This window comes from Enhydra lutris, unplaced genomic scaffold (genome assembly GCF_002288905.1).
Source record: "Enhydra lutris kenyoni isolate GAN:26980312 unplaced genomic scaffold, ASM228890v2 scaffoldscaffold45, whole genome shotgun sequence".
Taxonomy (NCBI): domain Eukaryota; kingdom Metazoa; phylum Chordata; class Mammalia; order Carnivora; family Mustelidae; genus Enhydra; species Enhydra lutris.
Genome location: NW_019154129.1, coordinates 13,005,801 through 13,028,020, shown reverse-complemented (window position 1 = coordinate 13,028,020; position 22,220 = coordinate 13,005,801). Strand labels below are relative to the sequence as shown.

The following is a 22,220-nucleotide window of genomic DNA, read 5'->3' as shown; positions in this document are numbered from 1 at the left end:
TTGTTTTGTTTTTTGAGAAGGAAACTTGAGCATGATTTTTTAACTGGAAGGAACGAGCTTGTGGAAGGAGAGGGGTTGGATCTTATTATAAGAGAGAGAGAGAGTGTGTAATTGATGAAGCAAAGGCTTCATTAGAGGTCATTCTGGTTTAATCTGCACTGTGTATTGAAAACGTATGCACCAGATAGCCAGCTGGGCTGATGCTACCATTTGTTTTAAAAGATTTTATTTAGGGGCGCCTGGGTGGCTCAGTGGGTTGAGCCTCTGCCTTAGGCTCAGGTCATGATCCCAAGGTCCTGGGATCAAGCCCCACATCGGGCTCTCTGCTCAGCGGGGAGCCCGCTTTCCCCTCTCTCTCTGCCTGCTTGTGATCTCTGTCAAATAGATAAATAAAATCTTTTAAAAAATAAAATAAAATGAAAATAAAAGATTTTATTTATTTATTTCAAGAGAGAGAGCATAAGCAGGGGGAGGGGTGGAGGGAGAAACAGACTCCCTGCCAAGCAGGCCTGATGCAGGGCTTGATCCCAGGACTCTGAGATCATGACCTGAGCTGAACACAAATGCTTAACTGACCAAGCCACCCAGGTACCCCGTGATGCTACCATTTAGAGTGAGATGGCTTTGGTTGATGTCATGATCTTTTTACACCTGGATTTCTATAGTGTCTATAGTAGATAAGGCCCCAAAATAGATTTTTGATTTGGGCATCAGGTAGAGTACCCAGAATATGGAGACATTGCCTCAGGAGTTGGACCACAATAGCCTTCAAATGAAACAACCTGGAAATGACAGATGATAGAATTAGTTAAAAAAAAAAAAAAAAAAAAAGGGACTGGGGCGCCCGGGTGGCTCAGTGGGTTAAAGCCTCTGCCTTCGGCTCAGGTCATGTTCCCAGGGTCCTGGGATCGAGCCCCACATCGGGCTCTCTGCTCCACAGGGAGCCTGCTTCCCCCTCTCTCTCTGCCTGCCTCTCTGCCTACTTGTGATCTCTCTGTCAAATAAATAAATAAAATCTTTAAAAAAAAAAAAAAGGACATTCAGATATTTTTAACTCTCGTCCCTTTACTGAGATGGTGGAGGGAGGTTTGAGCATATTAAGAAGAGATAAGAAAGACGTAAGGACATCTCCGAACTTCTGGAGGTTAAAAAAGTGAGAGAAAGACTGTGCCAGCTGGGACTGAGTCACGGCAGAAGTGAACAACATACTGGCCACAAAGACACAAGAGTCAAAACTGTTCAAAATGAGAAAATGAGAAGTCCCACCACCCTGGCTGTGGGTTTACTGCCTCAGTGCAGTTCCCCTCTGTCCTGCCCCGTGGTGGTGGAGCTATTCCTTGTAAAACGTCTCTGCTCTGCCAGCCAGCAAGAGCGTGGGCCTTGTCAGTAGGCTGCTAGGGAGACTTTGGAGAAGGAAGGGGCTTTCCTTCCCATTTTGGTGCGGCTTGCTCTTCGAGTCCCTGGAGAGCATGATTTTTCTCAAGGCCCGGGGTTTGTCTGGCGCTGGATTCCTGCACGGCATGGCTCTCTCCGCTGCTGGGCTACCGCAACTCGATCCGTCAAGTTCGTGACTAGGTGGGCACGGCCAGACACTGCACACACCAGAAGACAGTACAGCAGCATCTTGAAAGTACCAAGAGCCAAATACCAGCCTAAAATTCTATACCCAGCAAAAAAAAATGTTTCCAAACCCAGCAATCCACATAAATACAACACAAGACCCACGTTCAGACGTCCCCTGTTTCCAGATAACTTTTCTTTATGGCAGATTTTCTTCAGTCAAGGATCCAATCAGAGATCTGGCAGTAAGGAGTTACGTCCCTTCAACCTCCCACAGTTTAAAATAGTCCACAGCCTTTTGTATTTTACGTGGCACTGACTTTTTTGAAGAGGTTAGGCTAGTTTTTATCTTTTGCAGAATGCTGCTTGATTTGGATTTTGTCCAATTGTACCTTCCTGATGGGTTCAAATCAGTGTCTTTGGCATGGTGTGTCCTCCGGGCGTCCCGTCGGAGGCCTATTGTGTCCATCCGGCCCCTTACCAGTGATGTTATGTTTAATCATTTGTTAAGAAAACATTTGCAGAATTGTCTATCTTTAAAGATACCTTTTTCCCCTTCGGAGCTATCCCTTCTGGGGTGAGATTTTGAGGCCAGGCGAGTATCTTCTCCCTTAATAAGACTTTCATCCATAGTTTCAGCATCCATTGAAGATTCTTGCTCAAATACTCAGTTTTAAAGGCACATTTAGAAGAGTGCTTCCTGTTCAAACTTTAAAGTGAGAATTGCATCATAATCTTAATAAGCATTTCCCTTGGTTATTTAGTGCATGAGAGCTGTGGCGTCCATCGGGATCTTTTCCCCTTTCCTCACAGACAGACACCGAAGGAACCTGTACCACGTGGAGGCCCAGCTTGCTCTCCTTCCTGGAGAAACTTCGCGCACAGGAGTGCTTTGGAAGCCTGCGTAGAGGAACATCATGAAGACATCCACATTTACCGTGCTGTTGATAACCCGCGTACTAGACCCCACGTCACGTCTGCCAGACAATCCATGCCTTTGAGAGATTTTGTAATGGATAATAGATGGCAAGAAGCTTGGACAACTTTTTTTGTCTTTTTCTCCAAAATCCTGTAATGGAAGCCTTCATTTCTCTTCAAAAAAATTCTCATAATTTTTCTATGTGTCTCTAAGGATCATACTCCTAAAACCTTGTATTCTTCCTGAGGAAAAAAAAGGTCCCTTCTGTCACCAATGCCAAATGGATCCCCTGTATAGGCTCGAGGATGGCAGAGTTGGGGGGATGACTGTGACCAGCAGAGAAGGGCAATAATAATAAATGTTAAGGGCACGTGAAGACCTCCAGGTATAAACGAGTTCACACTGGCTTCTTACCTGCTGAGCTTTAAGGCCTATGTCATTGATGGAGCCCGTCCCTGCTCTGCAACATAGCAGAGAATCCCGCTCACCCCTGCCGGGACTGACCCAGGTCCAGGAGAGCTGCTCGTGACCTCTTTGGCAGCACCTTTCCTGCCTCCTTGCAGGAGACCAGCTTCTGTGTGGGTCAGCATCACTCCCAGACCACAGGAAGGAGTCCCGGGAAATGGTCTTTATTCCAAAGCTTCCAGCTGCTGCTCTGCCTGTCCTCCTGCCAGGTCCATCAGGAACTTGTTCTGCTCACATTTCAACAGTGCATGAAGGAGCATTTGTCCTGATAGCCTCTGAGATCATCCTGGCACCAGATTCCCCAATGTGGTTTCCCTGGAGACTGCAAAAGAAGGATTAGGACAGGGCTTGAGAGATGGGCTCCAGGCCTAGAGGCCTGCAGGTTCATTTCGTGAAGAACAGGAAATGCAGAGCTCCAGCCAAGCCCTCCATGCTTGCAGGGTCCCTCCCACGGAGAAGGCCAGAACGGCTCCCCTGTACTGAGTTTTTCTGCAGAGCTGCTGAAAGGCTCTGGAGTCGGCTGGCTCCGAGAATCGGGTGGAAGGCAGAGCCCAAGCTGCGAGTCGCTCCAAGGGCGAGCAAGAATGGGAGGGAAGGGCAGGTGCTGCTGAGCCCCACTCACTTGATGTGCTGGAGACCATGGTTTCCAGACAGTGCAGTGGCAAGGCATATCGCCCCGTCCATCCCCAAGGAATTCTCTTGAAGACTAGGTAGAGGAAAGACGGAGACACCACCGTGAGCCATTCGGCATGGAAGAACCCGCCCCAGGAAGCAGCACTGCATTATCTTGGGGGGCCGTGGAGGACATACATGCTTCTGGAGCTGATCTGTCCACAGCAAGGGGGCATTTACCCCCAAGACCGGTGCCTACAAGTAGCCCGGGGATCCCATCCAAGTGCCATGGAAGGTGGAAGACCGAAAATGCAGATGTTAAGTGACTTAGCTCTGGCGTAAGCTAGCCAGAGTGGACAAACCCGTCTGCAAGAGGTCCTCACAGCCATTGATAGTTGGAAGGAAGCAGCTGCAGAGGGAATCGAGCAGAGAAGTCTGCTGCCCTGGGGCACGGCGGGGGGGGGTCTCTACAGCCACTCACTTGAGTCTTCGAAGACTAGAGTTCACCTTCAGAGCATTTGCCAAGGCTTTGGCCCCCGCCACCCCAATGGCGTTTCCTCGTAAGCTGTCAGGAAAGATATGAAGCCTAAGGCACGGGGTCAGCTGTGGGGTAAAGGCAGTGCCTCTTCAGCTGGGCATGGGCTACTGGGCAGAGGCCGCATGGACTCAGCAAGCGCGGGGGTGAGGTTGCTCCTTTCTCACTCCTGGGCACCAGGTAGAGATCAGCTCTGGGGAGCAGGATGCAAGGAGGGATGAAGCTGGCCTAACCTGGGTGGTTTGTTGGAGCCCTCCTCTTCCTCTATTCCAAGGAAAGGAGAGTGGGGCTGAGACGAGAGAGGCAACACTCCGTCTAGCAGTGCCCCCATGCTCAGCATCCCAGGACCACAGGAGCAGGGACCACCGGGACATGCCTGAGAGGCCCACTGGGCTTAACCCCCTCCCCCAGGAATTTGGATCTTCTCATAGAGATCAGTGGCCAGGGACCCCTACCCAGGACTTCGGGATGTGTGCAGCCTGGCCAAGGCCAAGGAGAGCAGGTCCGTAAGGACAGGAGGCCCCACAGTAGTGTCTCCCAGGGAAGAGGTATGCAGTGGGGATGGGGAAGCTGGGGTATGCTTGATCTAAGTGAAGATATTTAAATGATTTGTGAGTTTCCATGTAAATTGATATATTTTTTTTCCCCTTCTACATCTTCATTTTCAATCAGCAGCTTGGCTCCTTTGGGCAAGAGACGAAAGCCGCAGACTGGAATACGTACTCGAGAATCTCCAAGGTTCTGTTCACGGCCAGGGCGTCCCCTAGCGCCTGGGCCCCCCGGGAGCCAATGGAGGCCACCTGCAGACTGTAGGAAGAGATGATTTCGATGTGGAGAGGTGAGGCCTCTCCAGCCCGCACCCTGCCCGGCCCAGCGTTGAGGCATACTTGTCCTTCCTTTTGACCACCCCCGGACTTAGGACTGAAAGGGCAACACAGCACTGAAGGTTGTTGGCCCCGATCTGTCCGGAGCGCGCTGCGCCCCCTGCCTGCCCTGTCTGGGCCTGGGACAGAGCCCTGGGTGCTCCTGATACAGCAGGGAGAGGTGGCCTCCTGAGAGAGTGAGGGAGAGGCCTCCCCGAGCCCCTGCCTCTTGCTTTCCACCTGTTCGATGTCCCAGTTGCTAATGCTAGGAGAATCAAACACACCTTCCTTGACTGGAAAGCAAAACCACTGTGTAGCGTGACAGCATGGCCTGGGGCCAGCCACGCACGTCAGCACTTACTAGAGCGCAGTGAGGGCCGTGTTGGCCTTGAGGGCACTGGCCACTGCAGAGGCGCCTTCGTCCCCGATGGCGTTCTCCTGTAAACTGAACACAGAGTGTGACCCTTTGGACCTTCCCAATCTCATTCAGACCAACACACCATGGACCAGACTCAGGGTGGCCTTGGGGATAGCCGCCCCCAGGGCCTTGTACCTAACATGCAGAGAGCTCCAGGGTCTCCATGAACCTGGACTATCAGAGGCAAACAAGAAAAGGGACAAAATTGGGTCTGCCGGCCACAGAACTAAGTCAGGGCCCTCAGTGTCTGGCCATTCTTGCCGGTCAGTGTTTTACATGTTTGGTTTTTTTCTTCTTCCGCTTTGGAGTAAAGTTGTAGGTCCTGGAGCAGGCAGTGGTTAAGCGTTTAGTTTGGGTCGGCGTCAGCGGATTAGGGGCGCGGTGTGCGTTAGTCATTTTAACAGTTTTGAATGTGTTTTGTGTCCCCACGGCTGTCCAGGCCCAGGTCCGTCTTGGGTGGGCAGCTGTGACTGAATGAGCAGCACCAAAGGTCACGTGCCAATGCATGGTGGACCCCGCGGGCTCTCCTACCCTGGTGTGGTCACAGAAGCTGCCAGAAGAAATAGGTCTAGACCGAAACCTGAAGGATGGGATGGGGGAAGAGGCCTAGCACAGCCGCCAAACTCGAGGCAATGCAGTCGTTACCCTGGCGCGTGAAATGAGGCGGAGGAGGTAGAAAAGACTCAGGTCCTTGGGGCCTTCCTTGGAAGGCGTGCTGAGGGCTGGCCTTCACTCTGCAGGCCCTGGGCAGCATTTAAGCATCTCACTGACCCAGAACGGGGCCAGATTGAAGTTTTGGAAAGATCTTTGGCCAGCCCTGTGAGAGGACGGACTGGGTGTGCCACTGGCCGTGGGAACAGAGGGAAATGGGGACGTTGGGAAGAGAGCCGCAAGTGCGAAGCCAGAGCAGAGGCGGAGTTGCAGCTTGCACTACTGGCCGGTTCCGTTCACGAGGAGGGGGCAGAGAAGCAGGCTTGTGGGCAGGTAGCTGGGGCAGTTTGAAGTTCCCGCATGGTGCCCAAGGGGAGGTGCTGAGTGGGCAGGGATGACGTGGGTCTGGAGCTCTGGAGAGAGGTCTGGGGGATAGACTTGGGGGTACCAGGGCTTTGAAGGCAAGGAGCCTGGGAGAAGAGAGCTTCTGGGAAAGAACGACCACTCAAGAGAAGACAGCCCAGGGCAGAGCCCTAGTGAACACCAGATCATCAGTCTGAGGAACCAGCCAGAGGTGGGATGTCCTGGTGAAAGAGAGTTGCCCTTCAACCCAGCAGTTCCACCAGCTGTGTGGCCACGAGAAGTGGGAGCACATGCTCACAGAAGCCTGTGCACGAACGTCCACAGCAGCGTCACTCGCGAGAGCCAAACGGGCAACAACCCACATGTCCGTCAGCGGATGAGGGGAGAAACCCAGTGTGGCCTACAGGCACAGCGCACTAGGATTCAGCTGCAGGAAGGAAGGAAGCTCTGATTCGTGCTGCCTTCCCCTCCCTCCCGCCAGGTGAGCCTAGAAGTCGTGACACTAAACGGAAGACCTCGGTTGCGAAGGCCACGTACAGTATGATCCCATGTGAATGAGACGCCCAGCGCAGGTGACTGTAGAGACAGAGCAGGTGTGTGGCTGCCAGGGACGGGGATGGGGGTGGTGGGGAGTGACTGCTAATGAGTCCGGGTGTCTTCTGGGGGTGATGGATGGTGGTGAAGGTTGCATGACTCTGAATACACTAGAAACCAGGGAACTGTGTGTTTTATATGGGTGGTTTTTGTGGTACATGGATTATGTCTCAGTAAAGCTGCTAGCGCAGACGAGAACAGAAACAGGGCAGAGGAGGCTGTGTGCCCGGTGGACACTGAGCTCTCAAATGTCCTTGCCCCCCTGGCCTTCCTGCAGCCCCTGCAGAGGCCCCACTTACTCGAGGCTGGTCAGGCTCTTGTTGAGCTGTAGTGCTTGTCCCAGGGCCTTGGCAGCACCGGCCTGAATGAAGTTCCACTGCAGGCTGGGCGGAGACAGACACGTGTGACCCCGTGGCCCAGGGCAGAGCCCAGGAGGGTCTGGAGGTTCTAGAAAGAGGGGACTTCTCCTGGGAGGGTCTGGCAGTAGGGAAGGAGTCCTCGCAGGACAGGGTCCTGGCCACTGATGGGCGGAACTCCTGCGGCCCCTGATTAGTTGAAACAAGCACTCTCTGGTTAAGGGTGGACACAGGGACAGGCTCAAAGACTCCAAATGGCCTCTGCGTGACGCTTGTGACACTTGGAGGCATGGTGTGGGTGCCCACCTCCCACCATTGGCCTCTCAGTGGATCAGCCCCAGGAAGCAGAGCAGGGGGCAGGGCACAGCCCCCTGGAGGCCCCTGAGGCCATGTCGGGGATGGTCCCCAAAGCCAGACTTGTTCTCCTGCACGCGCTGGTGTACGGCCCTGCAGCTCTGCGGAGGGGACCGGGTAGTGTGGGGGTGCCAGAGACTCACTGAAGGGACTTGAGGGCCTGGTTTTCTTTCATCGCCACCGCGATGGCCTGGGCGCCCTGGTCGTGGAGGAGGTTGGCTGTCAGGCTGGGAGGAGGGAAACGGTAGTGAGTGAGCAAGAGCTACCTGGCCGTGGAGCCCCAGACTTGCTCACCCAGGAATCCAGCTCCACTCCTCCCTGAGGACCGGCCTACCTCCTGTTTACTGAGTACCTGTGTGTGCCAAGCACGTGCCTACAGCTATTGTACCGAATCCTGACGGGCACATGGAGAGGGGGCCCGGTTCAGCTCAGTGAGGCTCCGATCCCTGTATTGAGCCGCCCCTGAGACCGGGCCCTACCACATCTCCATGGGGAGGGGCTGGGGCAGGCAGCGTCCCCAGGAACCTCATCCACAGGTAACTAGGGTGCGAGAGTGCAGGGGTTGCCACCAGAGGCTCGGTCTCCTGGCTGCGCCTCCCCAACCTGGTCCTTCCCCAGCCTATAAAGTGGCAAGGCCGTGAGGGTATGCCCTCCCCGTCCCCGTCCCCAGGGTTCCAGGTAAGCAAGGCCCTCAGCTGAAGGGGCGGTTGGAAGCCCAGCCTGCCCCCCACTCACGTACTCCAGGTTCTTCAGGGTGGTGTTGATGGAGAGAGCTCGCGCCAGCTCCCGGGCTCCCTCTGAGCTGATGGAGTTTTCCCGCAGGCTGGGGAGAGAGGAGACCCTGAGCTGCCGACCAGACGTGTGGGGACTCTTGGGGAGACAAGCCCTGGTGCTCAGGCCCGGGGAGCCTCAGCTGGGACCTGGGCCTCTTGAGTGATCACGACCAAGGTGTGAAGAGCCTCCAGCAAGCTGGGCTCCCACGGCTAGCCAGCCGAGCATGTCCCCTGGAGAACTGCCAGTGGGGGGACCCGTCGGGAGGAAGAGCATCTGTTGACAGCCCCTCAGAGGTGAGGGGGTTGGGGGCAGGCTTGGCTGCCTCAGGGGTTGGGGTGCCAGAGGGAAGCAGCAGAACTGGGGAGCTGAGGGCCCCAACTGTCCCCTGCTCTTCTGAGAGAGCAGGCAGTGTGCGGGATGCCAGGCCCCAGAACCAAGCTGCCCAACCAGGGAAAACTTCAGAACAGGCCCGCAGTGGGAGGGGTGGGCCTTCTTCCAAGTCCCAAAGTCCTTTCAGACCCCTTGGCCAAGAGGACCCCCCAGCTCAGAGGGAAGCCGGGACTTACTTGAGGCTGACGAGGGTCTGGTTGGCACAGAGGGCCTCCATCAGCGCCGCCACCCCCACATCACTGATGGAATTGCTCTGCAGGCTGCAAACAGAGGACAGGGCGCGCTTGGGGTTGCCGTCCCAGGACCCGCGGGGAGTCCCTGCTCCAGCCTGGGGGCTGCAGGCGTCGGGTTCAACAGAGCTGGGGAACCCTGGAGCAGGTGCCACCCCACACTGCTCTGCTCATCAGCCTTCTTTCCTGTCCCTGTCCCTCAGGTTCCAGACCTAGGTTGGGGCTGGTGGGCCGAGCATAATCATCCTCTGAGCTTACACTCTGCCTTGGTTTGAGCGGTTCCCAGTCGTCTGGGGTCGGAGGGTATGTTGTGTCTGTAGCCCCCAGAGAAAGTGGCACAGGTGTGTGGGCACAGTGGGGGGGGGGCAGCACTGAGCTCTCCCATTGCCCACCGGCCGCTTGACCGATACCCTCTTTAGCCACCTGTGCCAGCTTTTCAGGGGCACTCGGTGCTTGTCACTCCGCAAACTCCACGGCCAACACCAGCCTCAGCTGTCCAGGGAGATGGGGCTGGTGCGGTAGGATGGACCAGCGAGGGGGGTATGGGGAGAGACTGAGCTCACTGTGTGCCCAAGGCTGGTGGTTGGTTGGGTTCAGGCAAAATTGTGGTCCTGACGGACAGCCCAGCCCGCCTTCTTGATGGGGAAACCAGGGGAGTCACCCTCTGCCCACGGCCACTCCTGGAGGGCGGTCAGGCAGACTCACTCCAGGCTTTCCAGGCCCTGGTTCACCTTCAGGGCCTTAGCCAGGGCCTCCGCACCTCCGTCGCCAATGCTGTTACTGGAGAATCTGCAAGAGAGGAGACAAGGGCAAGCTGGTTTTCTGGAGCAGCCTAGCAGGGTGGGGCCTGGTCTCAGGGTCCAGGGTCGCACCCCAGGGCTGTGCTTCCTGTGTTGCATTAAGGGTGCCCAGTGCACAGCTTGCTCAGCTTCAGTCTGTAGCCGGTGGCCTCCGCAAGTGACCTGTGCTTCCCTGTGGCCTGTAAGAAATCGAAGGATCAAAGTCCTTGACTCCCTAGCAGGGGGCACGGCCAACTCTTTATAGTGATACTGTCCGTGAAGGTGGCCAGGAGGTGTTGGGAAGGCAGTAAGATTAAGTCTGAGACCATCCCACTCCTGGGAGCCGGAATTATCTTGCACCCACACATTCATCCGTCCATCCGTCCATCCGTCCATCCTCATGTTCACAAATATTTATGATGGGCTGGGCACTGTGCCAGTCACTGAGGATGCAAATTTGGCCTTTCTGCATTTCTCACATGAGCTCCTTCAGACTCCTGTTCTGTTTCAGGGTATCTGCCATCTGCTGGGCTCCCACGGGCCCGATGGTATTCTTCTGTAGGCTGTGGGAGAGAAAGGTCTTTCAGCAAAGCTGGCCACAGCTATTCCCACCAGGGACAGTCTGGTTGAAGGCGAGAGCTCAGAGACTACTCGAATACACTCGCCATTTACCGCAGCATTGGCACAGCGGTCTCTAGGAAAGGTCTGTGGGTTGTTGCCAAAGTGATGTCAGCAGACTGACATCATTCTGGGGGGTGTCGGAGGCAAGGACAGCTGGGCCCTCCCCTTTCAGAAGCTGGAAGCAATGACTAGAGGACACAGACTATCCAGAACCTCTCAGGTGGTGACTTCCACATGTGAGTCCCGCTGGCTCCTCACCTAGTCAACACTCCCCACACCCAACAGTCCACCTCCATCTAGACCGACCAGCAGCCTTCCTCCCAACCCTGCAGTCCTCCTGACGGCAGACCTTCCGTTTAGGTCCTTCTCCAACAGCTATTTCCCTTTACACCAAACCTGGAGGGGGAGATGTTGCCAAGAGCCCTGTGCTTATCCTAGGAGGACAGGCAAGGCAGGACCTGTCTTCTGTCAGGCTAAATACAATGTAAGCAAAAGGGAACTTTCCGTGGTTCTAAAAGGGAAAGAGGCCTCCCTTTCCCTTGGAGTGTTTCTTTGAGAAAACTTGCAATGATAAATCTGTCCCTTTGAGAAGTGTGTAAGTCTTTTTATTTATTTATTTATTTTTTAAAATATTTTATTTATCCATTTGACAGAGATCACAAGTAGGCAGAGAGGCAGGCAGAGAGAGAGGAGGAAGCAGTTTCCCTGCAGAGCAGAGAGCCCAATGCAGGGCTCGATCCCAGGACCCTGGGATCATGACCTGAGCCGAAGGCAGAGGCTTTAACCCACTGAGCCACCCAGGTGCCCCTGTAAGTCTTTTTAAAAGCTAAATAAACCTCTTGCCGGATTTACAGCCTATAGGGACCTTGGAGCCCTCTCTTTGAAATGTACACATCAAGGAAGATAGCACAACTCCATGTTGTCCTAAAGATAGAAGTTTGGTTTTTCCTTTGGATAAAGGCAGTTAGCAAACAGATGGCTACCCCAGCTACTAGGCAAATTTAAGGAAAACTGTATGACAAATGGTGCTGTCCAGTCCTCTCACTTGAGAACAAGTTATCTTGAGAACACACTTATCATGGGTTGTGTCTGCCTGGCTGGAGGAAAGGGTGAGATTTCTTGGTCTTTGCCATCTGGTTGTTGGATGGCCAATAGTATGACTGTGGTCTAGTTGAATATTCAGATAACTAAGCTGTTTCGTTCTTTACTGCATTTGTGGAGAGGACTTTGCATTGGCAGAAGGCTTTATCTTTAATTATTTTCCAACACCTGTTCTGTGGAAAAGCAGTGGACATCAAGATTTCCAGGGACCATCCAGATGGGTCAGAAAGCCTCAGGACATCTCCCCAATCATCCTTCCTTGCAGAAAACAGAGAGGCCCTTGGAGGAGGAGAGGAGAGAAGAAGGGGGCCCTGTGCTGGTCAGCACGTCCACTTACTGCAGCACAGAGAGGGTCCGGTTGGCGGCCAAGGCCTCAGCCACGGACCTGGCTCCATTATCCCTGATGGCATTGCTCTGGAGGCTGTGGAAGCAAGGGAGAAGTGCATCAGCAGCGGTGCCCGTGAGCGTGGCCAGTGGTGGCCTTAACCTCTCCTGTGGCATTACTGAGGCCCAAGGGATGAGGCAGAGGGACAGTGGTGGGGCAGCCACTGAGTGCTATGTGCCCTTGCTTCCCACCACACAGGATTTGGGAACAGTTGGTTCTTCCCAGTGCTGCTGTGGCCTCAGGATTCCCTCTGGGTCTCTAAGCATTTGTCTGTCGATCGGGAACAAGGTGTCCCTGGCATCTCGGTAACAATAACTAGGTTATCAGTAGACTTAACTGCCACTAAAAGCCACAGCATCCAGGTGTTAACAGGGATGTCAAAGAACTGGAACCCTTACACACTGCTGGTGGGAATGTAAAATGGGGCAGACCTTGTGGAAAACAGTCTGGCAACTCCTTAAAAGGTCAAACAGAGCTACCATATGACACGGCCACTGGTAGGTGCCTGCCCTAAAGAAATGAGGACAGGTGCTCAAATGTTCGTGCACGACTGTGCGGCAGCATTATTCACATGAGCCAAAGGATGGAAACAGCCCACATGTCCACCAGCTGATGAATGGATGAACTGTGGTCTGTCTATACAGTCCATGCAGTGGAATTCCATACAGTGGAATATGACTCAGCTGGAAACAGGAATGAAGCATTGACACCTGCCACTATGTGGATGAACTTTGAAGACGCTCAGTGACAGAAGCCAGACAAAAGGGTCTTATTGAAGGATTCTATATGTGAAATCTCCAGGGTAGGTAAACATGGAGACAGAAAGCAGCAGTCCCTGGTGGCTGCCCGGGAGGGGCAAGGGGAGGGGGAGGCAGAGAATGGGACGTGATTGCTGATGGATACAGGGTCTACTTTTAGGGTGATGGAAATATTTGGGAACCCAATAGAGGTGGTGAATGAACAACTGTGAATGTGCCAAGTGCCAATGAAATATATACTCTAAAATGGTGAGTTTCACCCCAATAAAAATAAATGAAAAAAACAAGTGACAATACACACTCAACTAAGGATGGATACAACCCCAGGCCCCTAAAAGCACAGGAAGCCACAGGAAGCAAAGAATATTCTGGAAGATGGGCTTTCCAAAGTCCTAGAAAACACCTCAGGGGAACATTCTGACACCATGGCCTTGGGATATCCCACTCAGTGGAGGACAGGAAGTTTTCCTCATAGATTATCTTGCCTTTCCACTTCTGTACAACCCCACACTGCCTTCTCCATCCCCTGATTAGGCTGTGAACACAAGGACGATGACCAGGGAAGAGCTAAAACCTGAAACTTGCATAGGATACAAGATCAGGTGGTGCCCTCTTAGATGGGAGCCAGTACAGCGTGGCCACCATTTCAAATCATCTCCCACTCCATGGCTGGCACCTGGGAGAGGGTTTTCTGGGTCCTCTGCTGGTTGCATTGGGACTGGGGGCAGACAGCACATACCTCAGAAAGGCCAGAGTGCGGTTAATCTTCAGAGCATCTGCCAGAGCCTTGGCCCCTTGAGGTCCAATCGAGTTATTGCGGAGGCTGGCGGAGGGAAGAGAGAAAGAACTGGGTTTTTTTGTTTTTTGTTTTGTTTTGTTTTGTTTTTTTGTTTGTTTTTTAATCCAATTCCCAGGGAGGAAAAAAAAAACAGAAATTACCTGACCTTTAAATCTATCCTCCTTGAAAATAATGAATTGGGGTCTAGGATTTCATATTTTGCGGAGACCCTTATTTAGGTGAACAAGTAAGGAATTTCCCAGTATGGCCCCCATGTACGGGGAGAAGAAAGCAGGGTCTGACAGACTGGCCTTGGACCAGCTCTCTGGGGAGAGCAGGGAGAATAACACCAGCTTCAGGACCGAGATCCCGGCCCTCCCTGGGTTAGTCCCAACCGCTGAGAAGGAGCCAGGACTTGGCTAGCTTAGCTGTTCTTCCACCCCACCAGGGGAGAGCGTGGTCTGGGGGACTCCATGAGATGGCTCTCAAGCTGTCCGGGGCCCGATGGTGGAAGGTTGGCCTCATGTCCTACTTACTCCAGAGAAGTCAGACTTCTGTTGACCAAGAGGGATCTGGCCAGAGCTTTGGCCCCTTTGTTACTGATCTGGTTCTCAGCCAAGCTGGGCAAGGAGAGGGAGAGGAGTGGTTATTGCGGATCTGTAGATCTCCTTGCCTCTTTCTCAGCACCAGGCTTATGATCCAAACCTCTCAGTTTCACCAGCGTCACGAGGGCCTGGACACAGGTGGAGATAAGGCGAGACCCAGCATGGAAGTGCCCAGCCCGGGAAAACCTCTGGGCCAGGTGAGGGAGGGCCCGAGTTGGGGGACAGACCCTCACACAGGAAAAGAGCCTTGGGGCCAAGTTGGGCTGGAATCTGGCACAGCAGCTTCTACACAAACAGTGCGGCAGAGAGCCCGGGCAGTGACAGAAGTCCCTGGCAGAGACCCCGCACAGCGCTGTACTGCGAGACACCAATACAGAAACACAGACGTGGGGCGCCTGGGTGGCTCAGTGGGTTAAGCCGCTGCCTTCGGCTCAGGTCATGATCTCAGGGTCCTGGGATCGAGTCCCGCATCGGGTTCTCTGCTCGGCAGAGATCCTGCTTCCCTCTCTCTCTCTCTGCCTGCCTCTCCATCTACTTGTGATCTCTCTCTGTCAAATAAATAAATAAAATCTAAAAAAGAAAAAAAAAAGAAAAGAAACACAGACGTGTAGCGTTGGCCAATCTCCGTAGTGTAAAATAAGCTCACCACGGCCATTTCACACACTCCCAGCTTGCTAAAGTTCCTAAAGCTTTAATAATCTGCTCTTATGGACCGGTGGCTGAATTCATAGTTCTGGCTTACCACTGGCCCCAGCCCTTTTTCTAATGCAAGAGAGGAAGAGGGTACTTATTACAGAGCTAACTTGGAAGTAAAACAACCCATAACCAAAAAATGCTTGTGTCTGCCCTGTAAGGGTGATTTCAGGAAGAAGGTGGTGGACCACGAGGCTTCCTGGACCAGTTTCAGAAATGGTGGCTGTTGAGGTTTTTCATAGTTTCTTGGGCATTTAGAACTGTGGAGCTTCCCCGGGGATGCAGTTAGAATCCCAGGGCCTTTCAAGCTGTGTTTCAGGGGCCCCTGGTGTTCATCAGAAAAGCCTCAGGAATCCCTGGAGGCTGAGGGGGAACCAAAAACCCCACTGCTTTCAATCCCAGCACCTCCCAGCTGTCCACCTCTTACTGGGGTCCTGCCTAATAGACCATTTTAAAAATATATATATATATTTTTTTTTATTGAGAGTGAGAGAGAGAGAGAGAGTACAGAGGGAGAGCACAGAGCCAGACGCGGGGCTGGATCCCAGGATCCTGAGATTGTGACCTGAGCCGAAGGCAGCCGCTTAACCCACTGAGCCACCCAGGTGCCCTGATCGACCACTTTTAAAAAAGGGTTCTTTTGTTTAACCTCGGAAGACCATTCATCCAGACTGCTGTCTGCATAAACATTCTTGAGTTCCAGAATGCCTCTGTCCCCCCTCCACCCAGGACTTCTACAGCGTTTTATAAGTAATGTTCCACGAGCCATGTGTGTATTCTGAAGTGTTCCTTGGACATTTCACAGAGGGGTGTGGCCCTGAGGACCAGCTACAGGGAGGTGAAGAAGAGCATGTGGCCATAGAGGAAATTTGGAGCTTTTATTCAGAAAATATTCTGCGCATTCTCCAGATTCCTTTATGCAAAACACTAGAAGTTGACTATTTGGCTGAAGGCTCCCATGAAGGAAAAAATAATGAAAAGTTGTCATCATGATTCTTGCCAAGGGACTGCATTTATATCTCTGGCCCAAGACAAAGAGAATCCTGCTGATACTGGCTGGCCCTTGTATGGTGCCTCCCCTGTGCCTGGAGTGGCCTCACACTTCCCTTGCATTAACCTGTTGGAGCTGCTCGACAACCCGAAGGGGCAGTTAGTGTGCAGAAAGGCTTAACCTGGCCCCCAGTTCCTGAAAGCTGACCTCTGTTTACCTGGGGGACTCACCCTCCCCCCACTCTGCCCCTACAGTAACAGCTTGATCCCTGGAGGGGCTTCCCTGTGAGCAGTCAGGTGTGTCTCCATGCCCAGCCCCCCATGAAAACTCCGTGGACCAGCCTGGGTGAGCCTTGCTGCTGGGAATGCTTGATGTGTGCTCTCACACGTGGTCACCGGGAGAGGGAGACCCCGTGTATATGACCGCACCAGAAGGGACAAGCAAAACTCACCTGTTCTCCCTGGGCATGCCCCACACACCTTCCCTCTTTGCAGATTTCCATCTGTATCTTTGTGGTGTGATGAACCACAATGGCTTTCCGAGTCTGTGAGTCCTTCAAGTGATTCATTGAGCCTGAAGAGGGTCGTGGGGAACCCTGGACTCACAGGTACTGACTCACAGGATGCACGCTGCTTATGCATTTTCACCCTCTTTAGGCAGAGAGGTGACTATACAGGGCCACACAGAGCCCACCGCTCTCACCGCTGTCCCTGGTTGACTTCTTTTTCTCCTGAATCATCTCACGTTTGTTTTTGTTTTCTCAGATAAAGATGGTTTCAGAACCCAGAGGGAGGTTTAGTGAGGATGAAGAATTCCTCTCTGGATCCTGTGCCCCAAACTTACCTCCCTAGTTCGAGCCACCCCCAGCTCACCCATCATTTCAGCTCCAAACCCGGATGTTACCCCAATTCAGAAATGTTATCACAAGAAGAGGTTTCGTAAGAACAGAAATCTCTTTTTCTGCCAGTTTAAGACTTTCATCTAATTACAACAGTAAAGATGCAATGTTTAAATTGTGTTTTCTGCACTTTAATAGAAGTTTAAATTTAAATTCAGTTTTCAATGAAAAACTTTGAAATTTTATTTAATGATGCGATCGTGTGCCTCCCGTACTATTTTGAGGTCCAACTTTGAGAGCTTAGAGAAGGCCCGGCCTGACTCCACATCAGAACGTTGTGTTCAGAGACAGGCTTCCATGTCCATGAGAGCATCTAACCCTCACTATATCCTTCCCTTTTCTCACAGATGAGGCACCTGAGCCTCTGAAACTTTCTGGAATGGGCAGAAATAAGCAGCGTGCATCCTGAGCCACATGCTTCAAAGGCACCTCTCCCTGAAAGCATCCCTGGCCGCTCGAGCAGAGAGGAGGATGGGAAAGGAGCCCCAGACCCTGTGCAACAGGTGGGCATTCCGGACAGGGGCTCCTGGGTCCGCATTACCTGATCTTCTGAATGCGACAGTCCTTCCCACTCAGCACGCTGCCCAGCAGTTCCATCACGGGGTCCTGGAACTGGTTGCTGTCCAGCCTGCGGGAGAAAGAGCGACTGTGAGCAGGACCAGCGCCCACGGGCAGGTGGAGGTGCCAGAGGCACCCCGGCCAATGTCTCCATCACGATCCAGCCCCTGGCAGGCAGCTCAGGCGTCCATGCTGGCAGACCCACCACGCTCTCCATTTTACTGAGACATCTCCCCAGTCATCCTTCCTCACACCCTGTGAGCCTGCAGGTCACGGGTTGCTAGCTGTCCTCCTCCTGAGGACGTGGCACCTGCTCGCAAGTCTGGAATGGCCCTGGCTTTGCAGCCTTCCTAAGGTCCAGAGTGCTGGGTGGGCCCTGGGCTGGGGGTGGGATGAGTGGGTGTGGCCTCCGTCAGCACGGGGATGGTTCGGAGGGTATTGGAGGTTGATTTGTGTTCCCCCAAAAGACAGGTAGGTGTTCTGACCTCCCAGTGCCTCAAGAACATGACCTTGTTTGGAAACCGAGTCACTGCAGATGTAATTAGTTAAGATGAGGTCATTCTGAGTAGGCTGGGCCTGTCGTCCGGCATGACTGGTGTGCTCACCCGAGGGGGCACTACACGAAGACAGAGACGTGGAGGAGGAGTCTGTGAGACCACACAGATGGGAGCAATGTGTGGACAAGCTGGGGAAGCCAGCAAACAGCACACGCTAGAGAGGCAGGAAGGCTGTTCCCCTGTGGCTCTCAGAGGGAGGTTGGCCCTGCTAATACCTTGATTTGGGACCCTGGCCTCCTGAGCTGCAAGAGAGTAAGTTTCTGATGCCTTAACCCATGCACGTCGTGGTCCACCATGGTTACGGCCGCCCCCGCATGCTGAGCTGGGGCGCATGGTAGAGGGGAGGAAGCTTCCAGGACCCCCCACCCTCCGCTCGCGTGGCGCAGCCCGACCCCAGCGCCCACCTCAGGCTCCGGCAGTAAAGCAGCTGGGGCAGCAGGCTCCGGAGGACACCCCCGCTGAGGCACAGCGACAGGTTGGCCTCCTGGGCGTAGGCGTCCGACACCTGCAGGAGGTAGGCCAGGGCGGCGTGGTGCTGGGGGCTGCTGAGCCCCGCCAGGGCCCCGCTCTGCAGGGCCTCCTCCACGCCGCGGGCCGGCTCTGGGTGCTGCAGCTCGCGCAGGCAGCGCAGGACGTTCACCGCCCGCGCGCTCACCGCCACGTTGGGGCGGAGGCAGCCTTGCAGGAGCTCAGCCACCTGGGCCCGGTAGGCCTGGTGCTCGCCCTGGGCCAGCAGGGAGCCCGCCAGCAGCGCGTTGACCCTCGGAGACAGGAGCCCCGAGAGGAAGCGCAGGAACACGTCCAGCCGCCCGTCCTCCGCCTGCAGGGCCCGCTGGGCCGCGCCTCGGAAATGCGTGAGGAAGCCCAGGCGGGGCCAGGACACGCCCCCCTCGGTGAAGAGGTCGAAGATGGCCCGCCTGGAGGCGCTGTAGTAGTAGGCGGCCGCCACGAACTCCTGCAGGGACAGGTGGGCGAAGCAGTAGGCGGCGGCGGAGGCCAGCGTCTCTTCGCGCCTCAAGAAGCAGCCGCACAGGGCGCTCTGCAGCAGAGCGAGATCCACGCCAAACGCCTTCAGGTCCTGCTCGTAGAACACGTACTTCCTCCTGACCAGCCCGTGGAAGGCCAGGCGGCCCAGCGTCCCCACCATCTTGCGGCTGCTGTGGGCCACCTGCTCGATGCGAGGGCTCGCCTTGCCCTTCTCCTGCCCATCCCCACCGAGGGCCATCCGGAAGTACCAAGAGTAGAGCTCGCACAGCGTCCTGGGGGTCCACGGCTCCGCGTCGTGGGGCCCCGGCTTGCTGCGGCTCAGGTGGCCCAGTGCCAGCCCTGCGAGGCGGCAGAAGGCCGGCACCGTGCACATCAGGTATAGGGCCCTGTCTGCCTGCACCTGCCTCAGGACCCAGTCTGAGAGGGTGTGGTCCTCCGGGAACAGCTCCTCCAGACACTCCTTGATCTCCTCCTCTGTAAAGCCCCGGATCTCTGTCATCCGGTCCACCAGGCCCCCCGGGATCTGGCCAGCCATGCCGGGGCGGGAAGTGACCCAGACGGAAACTTCTGGGAAGAGGTTCCCTCGGATGATGTTGGTGATCAGATGGTCCACCTGGATCTCCTTCTTGGGGTCTGTGCAGGCCACGGTGTTGGAGAAGTCCAGGGGGGTCTTGCATTCATCCAGGCCGTCCAGGATCAGGAGGATTTTGGGTAGGGCTGCTGCCACCAGGCCAGACTCCCCAGTGTGCGGGAAGACGGAGCGGAGGAGTCTGTCGGCAGACAGCTTCTCGTGGGTGTTGAGATCTCGGAAGGTCAAGGGTAGCACCAGGGAGAAGTCCTTGCCAACCTGTCCTTGGGCCCAGAGGTGGACAAAGTTCCTCACCAGAGTGGTCTTGCCCACGCCAGCTACCCCGATGGTGATGGAGATTCGGGGTGGAATAGAAACCCGAGACAGAGGCAGGAAGAGTCTGTCCAGGGCGATGGTCCTAGCCAGGTGCCAGTCCCCACGTGTGGTCTCCACCTGCGTGAAGTCGTGTTCCTTCAGCTGCAGGTCCGTGAGCCCCTCCACCAGAAGGAGGCTGGTCAGCCTAGGCGAGGGGCCACCCAGTTCCGGGCTGCCCTTTGCCCTGTTCAGCAGAGTCTCCTGGCACTTCTGTATCCTGGAGTCTGTGGGACAGAGGCCAAAGGGGAGGGCTGGGGAGGATCAAGGAGGGGTGAAGTGTGGAGGGGGAGGGCCCGGGGAGAACCTCCATCTGCCTACCATTACCGTGTGGTGTCCTGTCCGGGGTCTGTGGGGCCTGGGAGCCCTGACTGCTCTTCCCGGCCAGCAGGTCCACGAGGGCTTTCACCTGCCCCGCCGGGGGGCCGGGGCCTTGGCCCTGGCCTGCCTCCCCACTGGTCCGCACCTCCTGTTTCCTCATGGAGTCTGGGATTGCCGCCAGGAGCTGTGAAGAGAGGGCCGGACATGCTGTCTACCGTGTCGCCACCCTGGCCTCAGACAGGTGAGTGAGCCTCCAGGGACGGGGAGGCACCCACTCTCTGTCCTTCCCCAGACTGCTAGTGGCCTTGGCCTGGCCTCCAGGAAGGGCTCGGAAGGGCTGTTTGTTCCCAGAGGGTGAGAGAAGCCCCTGATGCCAGAAGCATGGCTTAGACGTGGGGGGCCAGTGGATCCGAACCGCGCCAGGCTGCAACCTGAGCTTGCCCACTTACTGGCTGTGTGACGCTGGGCAGGCCGCCTGAGCTGCTTGTGCGCTGGTGTCCTCATTTGTGACCTGGATATAGAGAGGAGGCGAAGGGCAGGTCCACTCACATGAAGGGGTGAATGAAGGAAGCCAGTCTGGGAGGGCAATTCGGCGATCTTCTGGAAAAGGCAAAACTGTAGAGATGGCTGGTGGTTGCCGGGAGTGGAGGGGTGGATTGGAACCCAGGGGGCTCTTAGGGCAGTGAAGCCACGTGCACAGGCCTACAGTGGTAGGTTCGTGTCTTGGTGTGCTTGTCTAGACTCCTCCAGTGGACAATGCCAGGAGTGTTGCCGTTTTGTCAGTGTTTCCCTGGGGCTCCCGACCCGCAGCAGCATGGTTTCCTGCAGCCACGATGAGGCAGAGCCGTGCCCCGGCACCCCCTGCTCTCATTCCTTTTCCTGTCGCCAAGGTTGGCCACCCCCATGTGTCCCTCCCTTAGCTAAGGTGGACACTGGAGGACCCCAAGCCCACTGCCAGCCCCTCCCCTGCCTCACCTGCAGCAGGCCGGATGTCCGGCCCACAACAGCCCCTCCGCCAGGCCCCGCGACTCAGGGGGTGGGGGTCAGCCATCCCTCATCCACAGGTCTAGGAGAGAAAAGAGGACACAGCACCGGGCAGAGGTCCCAGCTACCGCTCTGGGTGGCAAGAGCTCTCCGAGATGGGTCTGACACATGCATCCCAGCCCTGAGGTTCTCTGGGTCTCAGGGACGGTCACTTACGAGGGGTCACCTGGCTCCGGTCCCAAGGGTGCCACAGACTCCCTGACCTTGTATGTGCATGAGGCCTTCCTGGCATTCTAACTCAGGAGGAACCTTTTTACCTGGAAAATGCTGAAAGAAGCTTAGCAACAAGTAAAATAGCATTTTCCAGCCATTCTGTTCATCACACTGTTGAAGAACTAACTTGTGCAATGAATTCAGGATGGGTGGTGTCTAGGCCGGCCAGGGGAATTTGGGTGCTTGCATAGAAGGCCAGGGCGAGGCCACGCTCCTTATACTTCCTCCGATCCTCTCGCTGTTCTCCGCTTTTGTTCGCCTAAGTGTCAAAACCCAGGGGAGAAGAAACCAGATGGGATCTGAACTGAAATCACGTGCATGTGTATAGGCTGGTGTGGGTGTCATTGGACTTCCTTTAGGTCCTCCAGTGAAAGTGTTTTCCCTCGTGTGGCTCTCGTCAATCCTATTTGTATCTAGATATTTTAAAAGATTTTTAAATTTTTACTTATTTTTTGAGAGAGTGAGAGCAAGCACAGGCAGGGGAGGGGCAGAAGGAGAGGGAGAAGCAGGCTCCCCACTGAGCAGGGAACCAGACATGGGCGTCAGTCCCAGTGCCCCACGATCATGACCTGAGCTGAAGGCAGACGCTTAACCCACTGAGCCACCCAGGCGCTCCTAGATATTTTTAAATAGCTTTTGTCGTTCTTGTGAATTCTGTTGGTATAAAGAAGATAATTTTTGTGTATTTTATCTCCTATCCAATCAATGTATTAAATATTCACATTAGTTCCCATCATTTCATGGTTAATTTTTTTTTAAGATTTTATGTATTTATTCATGAGAGACAGAGAGAGGCAGAAGTAGAAGCAGGCTCCCCACTGAGCAAGGAGCCTGATGTGGGACTCAATCCCCGGACCCTGGGATCATGACCTGAGCCGAAGGCAGACACCCAACCAACTGAGCCACC

General features: G+C 54.8%; 1 protein-coding gene across 11 annotated transcripts in view; it reads right to left on the bottom strand.

Moving 5' to 3' along the window:
* Positions 1–1,037: 1,037 nt before the first annotated feature.
* Positions 1,038–22,220, bottom strand: part of LOC111156134 (NLR family CARD domain containing 3) — a 34,208-nt gene continuing 13,025 nt past the window's right edge. For 3 of the 11 annotated variants that reach the window (XM_022516785.1, XM_022516780.1, XM_022516786.1), the window contains 19 exons: positions 21,032–21,122; positions 20,506–20,656; positions 20,063–20,240; positions 18,213–19,989; positions 17,235–17,321; positions 14,043–14,126; positions 13,468–13,551; positions 11,923–12,006; positions 10,343–10,426; positions 9,790–9,873; positions 9,031–9,114; positions 8,430–8,513; positions 7,834–7,917; positions 7,280–7,363; positions 5,316–5,399; positions 4,815–4,898; positions 4,038–4,121; positions 3,567–3,650; positions 1,038–3,266 (listed from right to left, as the gene is read on the bottom strand). In XM_022516785.1, the coding sequence (XP_022372493.1) occupies positions 3,176–3,266; positions 3,567–3,650; positions 4,038–4,121; positions 4,815–4,898; positions 5,316–5,399; positions 7,280–7,363; positions 7,834–7,917; positions 8,430–8,513; positions 9,031–9,114; positions 9,790–9,873; positions 10,343–10,426; positions 11,923–12,006; positions 13,468–13,551; positions 14,043–14,126; positions 17,235–17,321; positions 18,213–19,989; positions 20,063–20,216 (3,201 nt within the window). In that variant the 5' untranslated portion in view covers positions 20,217–20,240; positions 20,506–20,656; positions 21,032–21,122 and the 3' untranslated portion in view covers positions 1,038–3,175. Of the gene's footprint in view, positions 3,267–3,566; positions 3,651–4,037; positions 4,122–4,814; positions 4,899–5,315; positions 5,400–7,279; positions 7,364–7,833; positions 7,918–8,425; positions 8,514–9,030; positions 9,115–9,789; positions 9,874–10,342; positions 10,427–11,922; positions 12,007–13,467; positions 13,552–14,042; positions 14,127–17,234; positions 17,322–18,212; positions 19,990–20,056; positions 20,241–20,505; positions 20,672–21,031; positions 21,123–22,220 lie in introns of those variants that run through there. The other 8 variants (XM_022516783.1, XM_022516787.1, XM_022516788.1 and 5 more) reach the window with 8 other exon arrangements.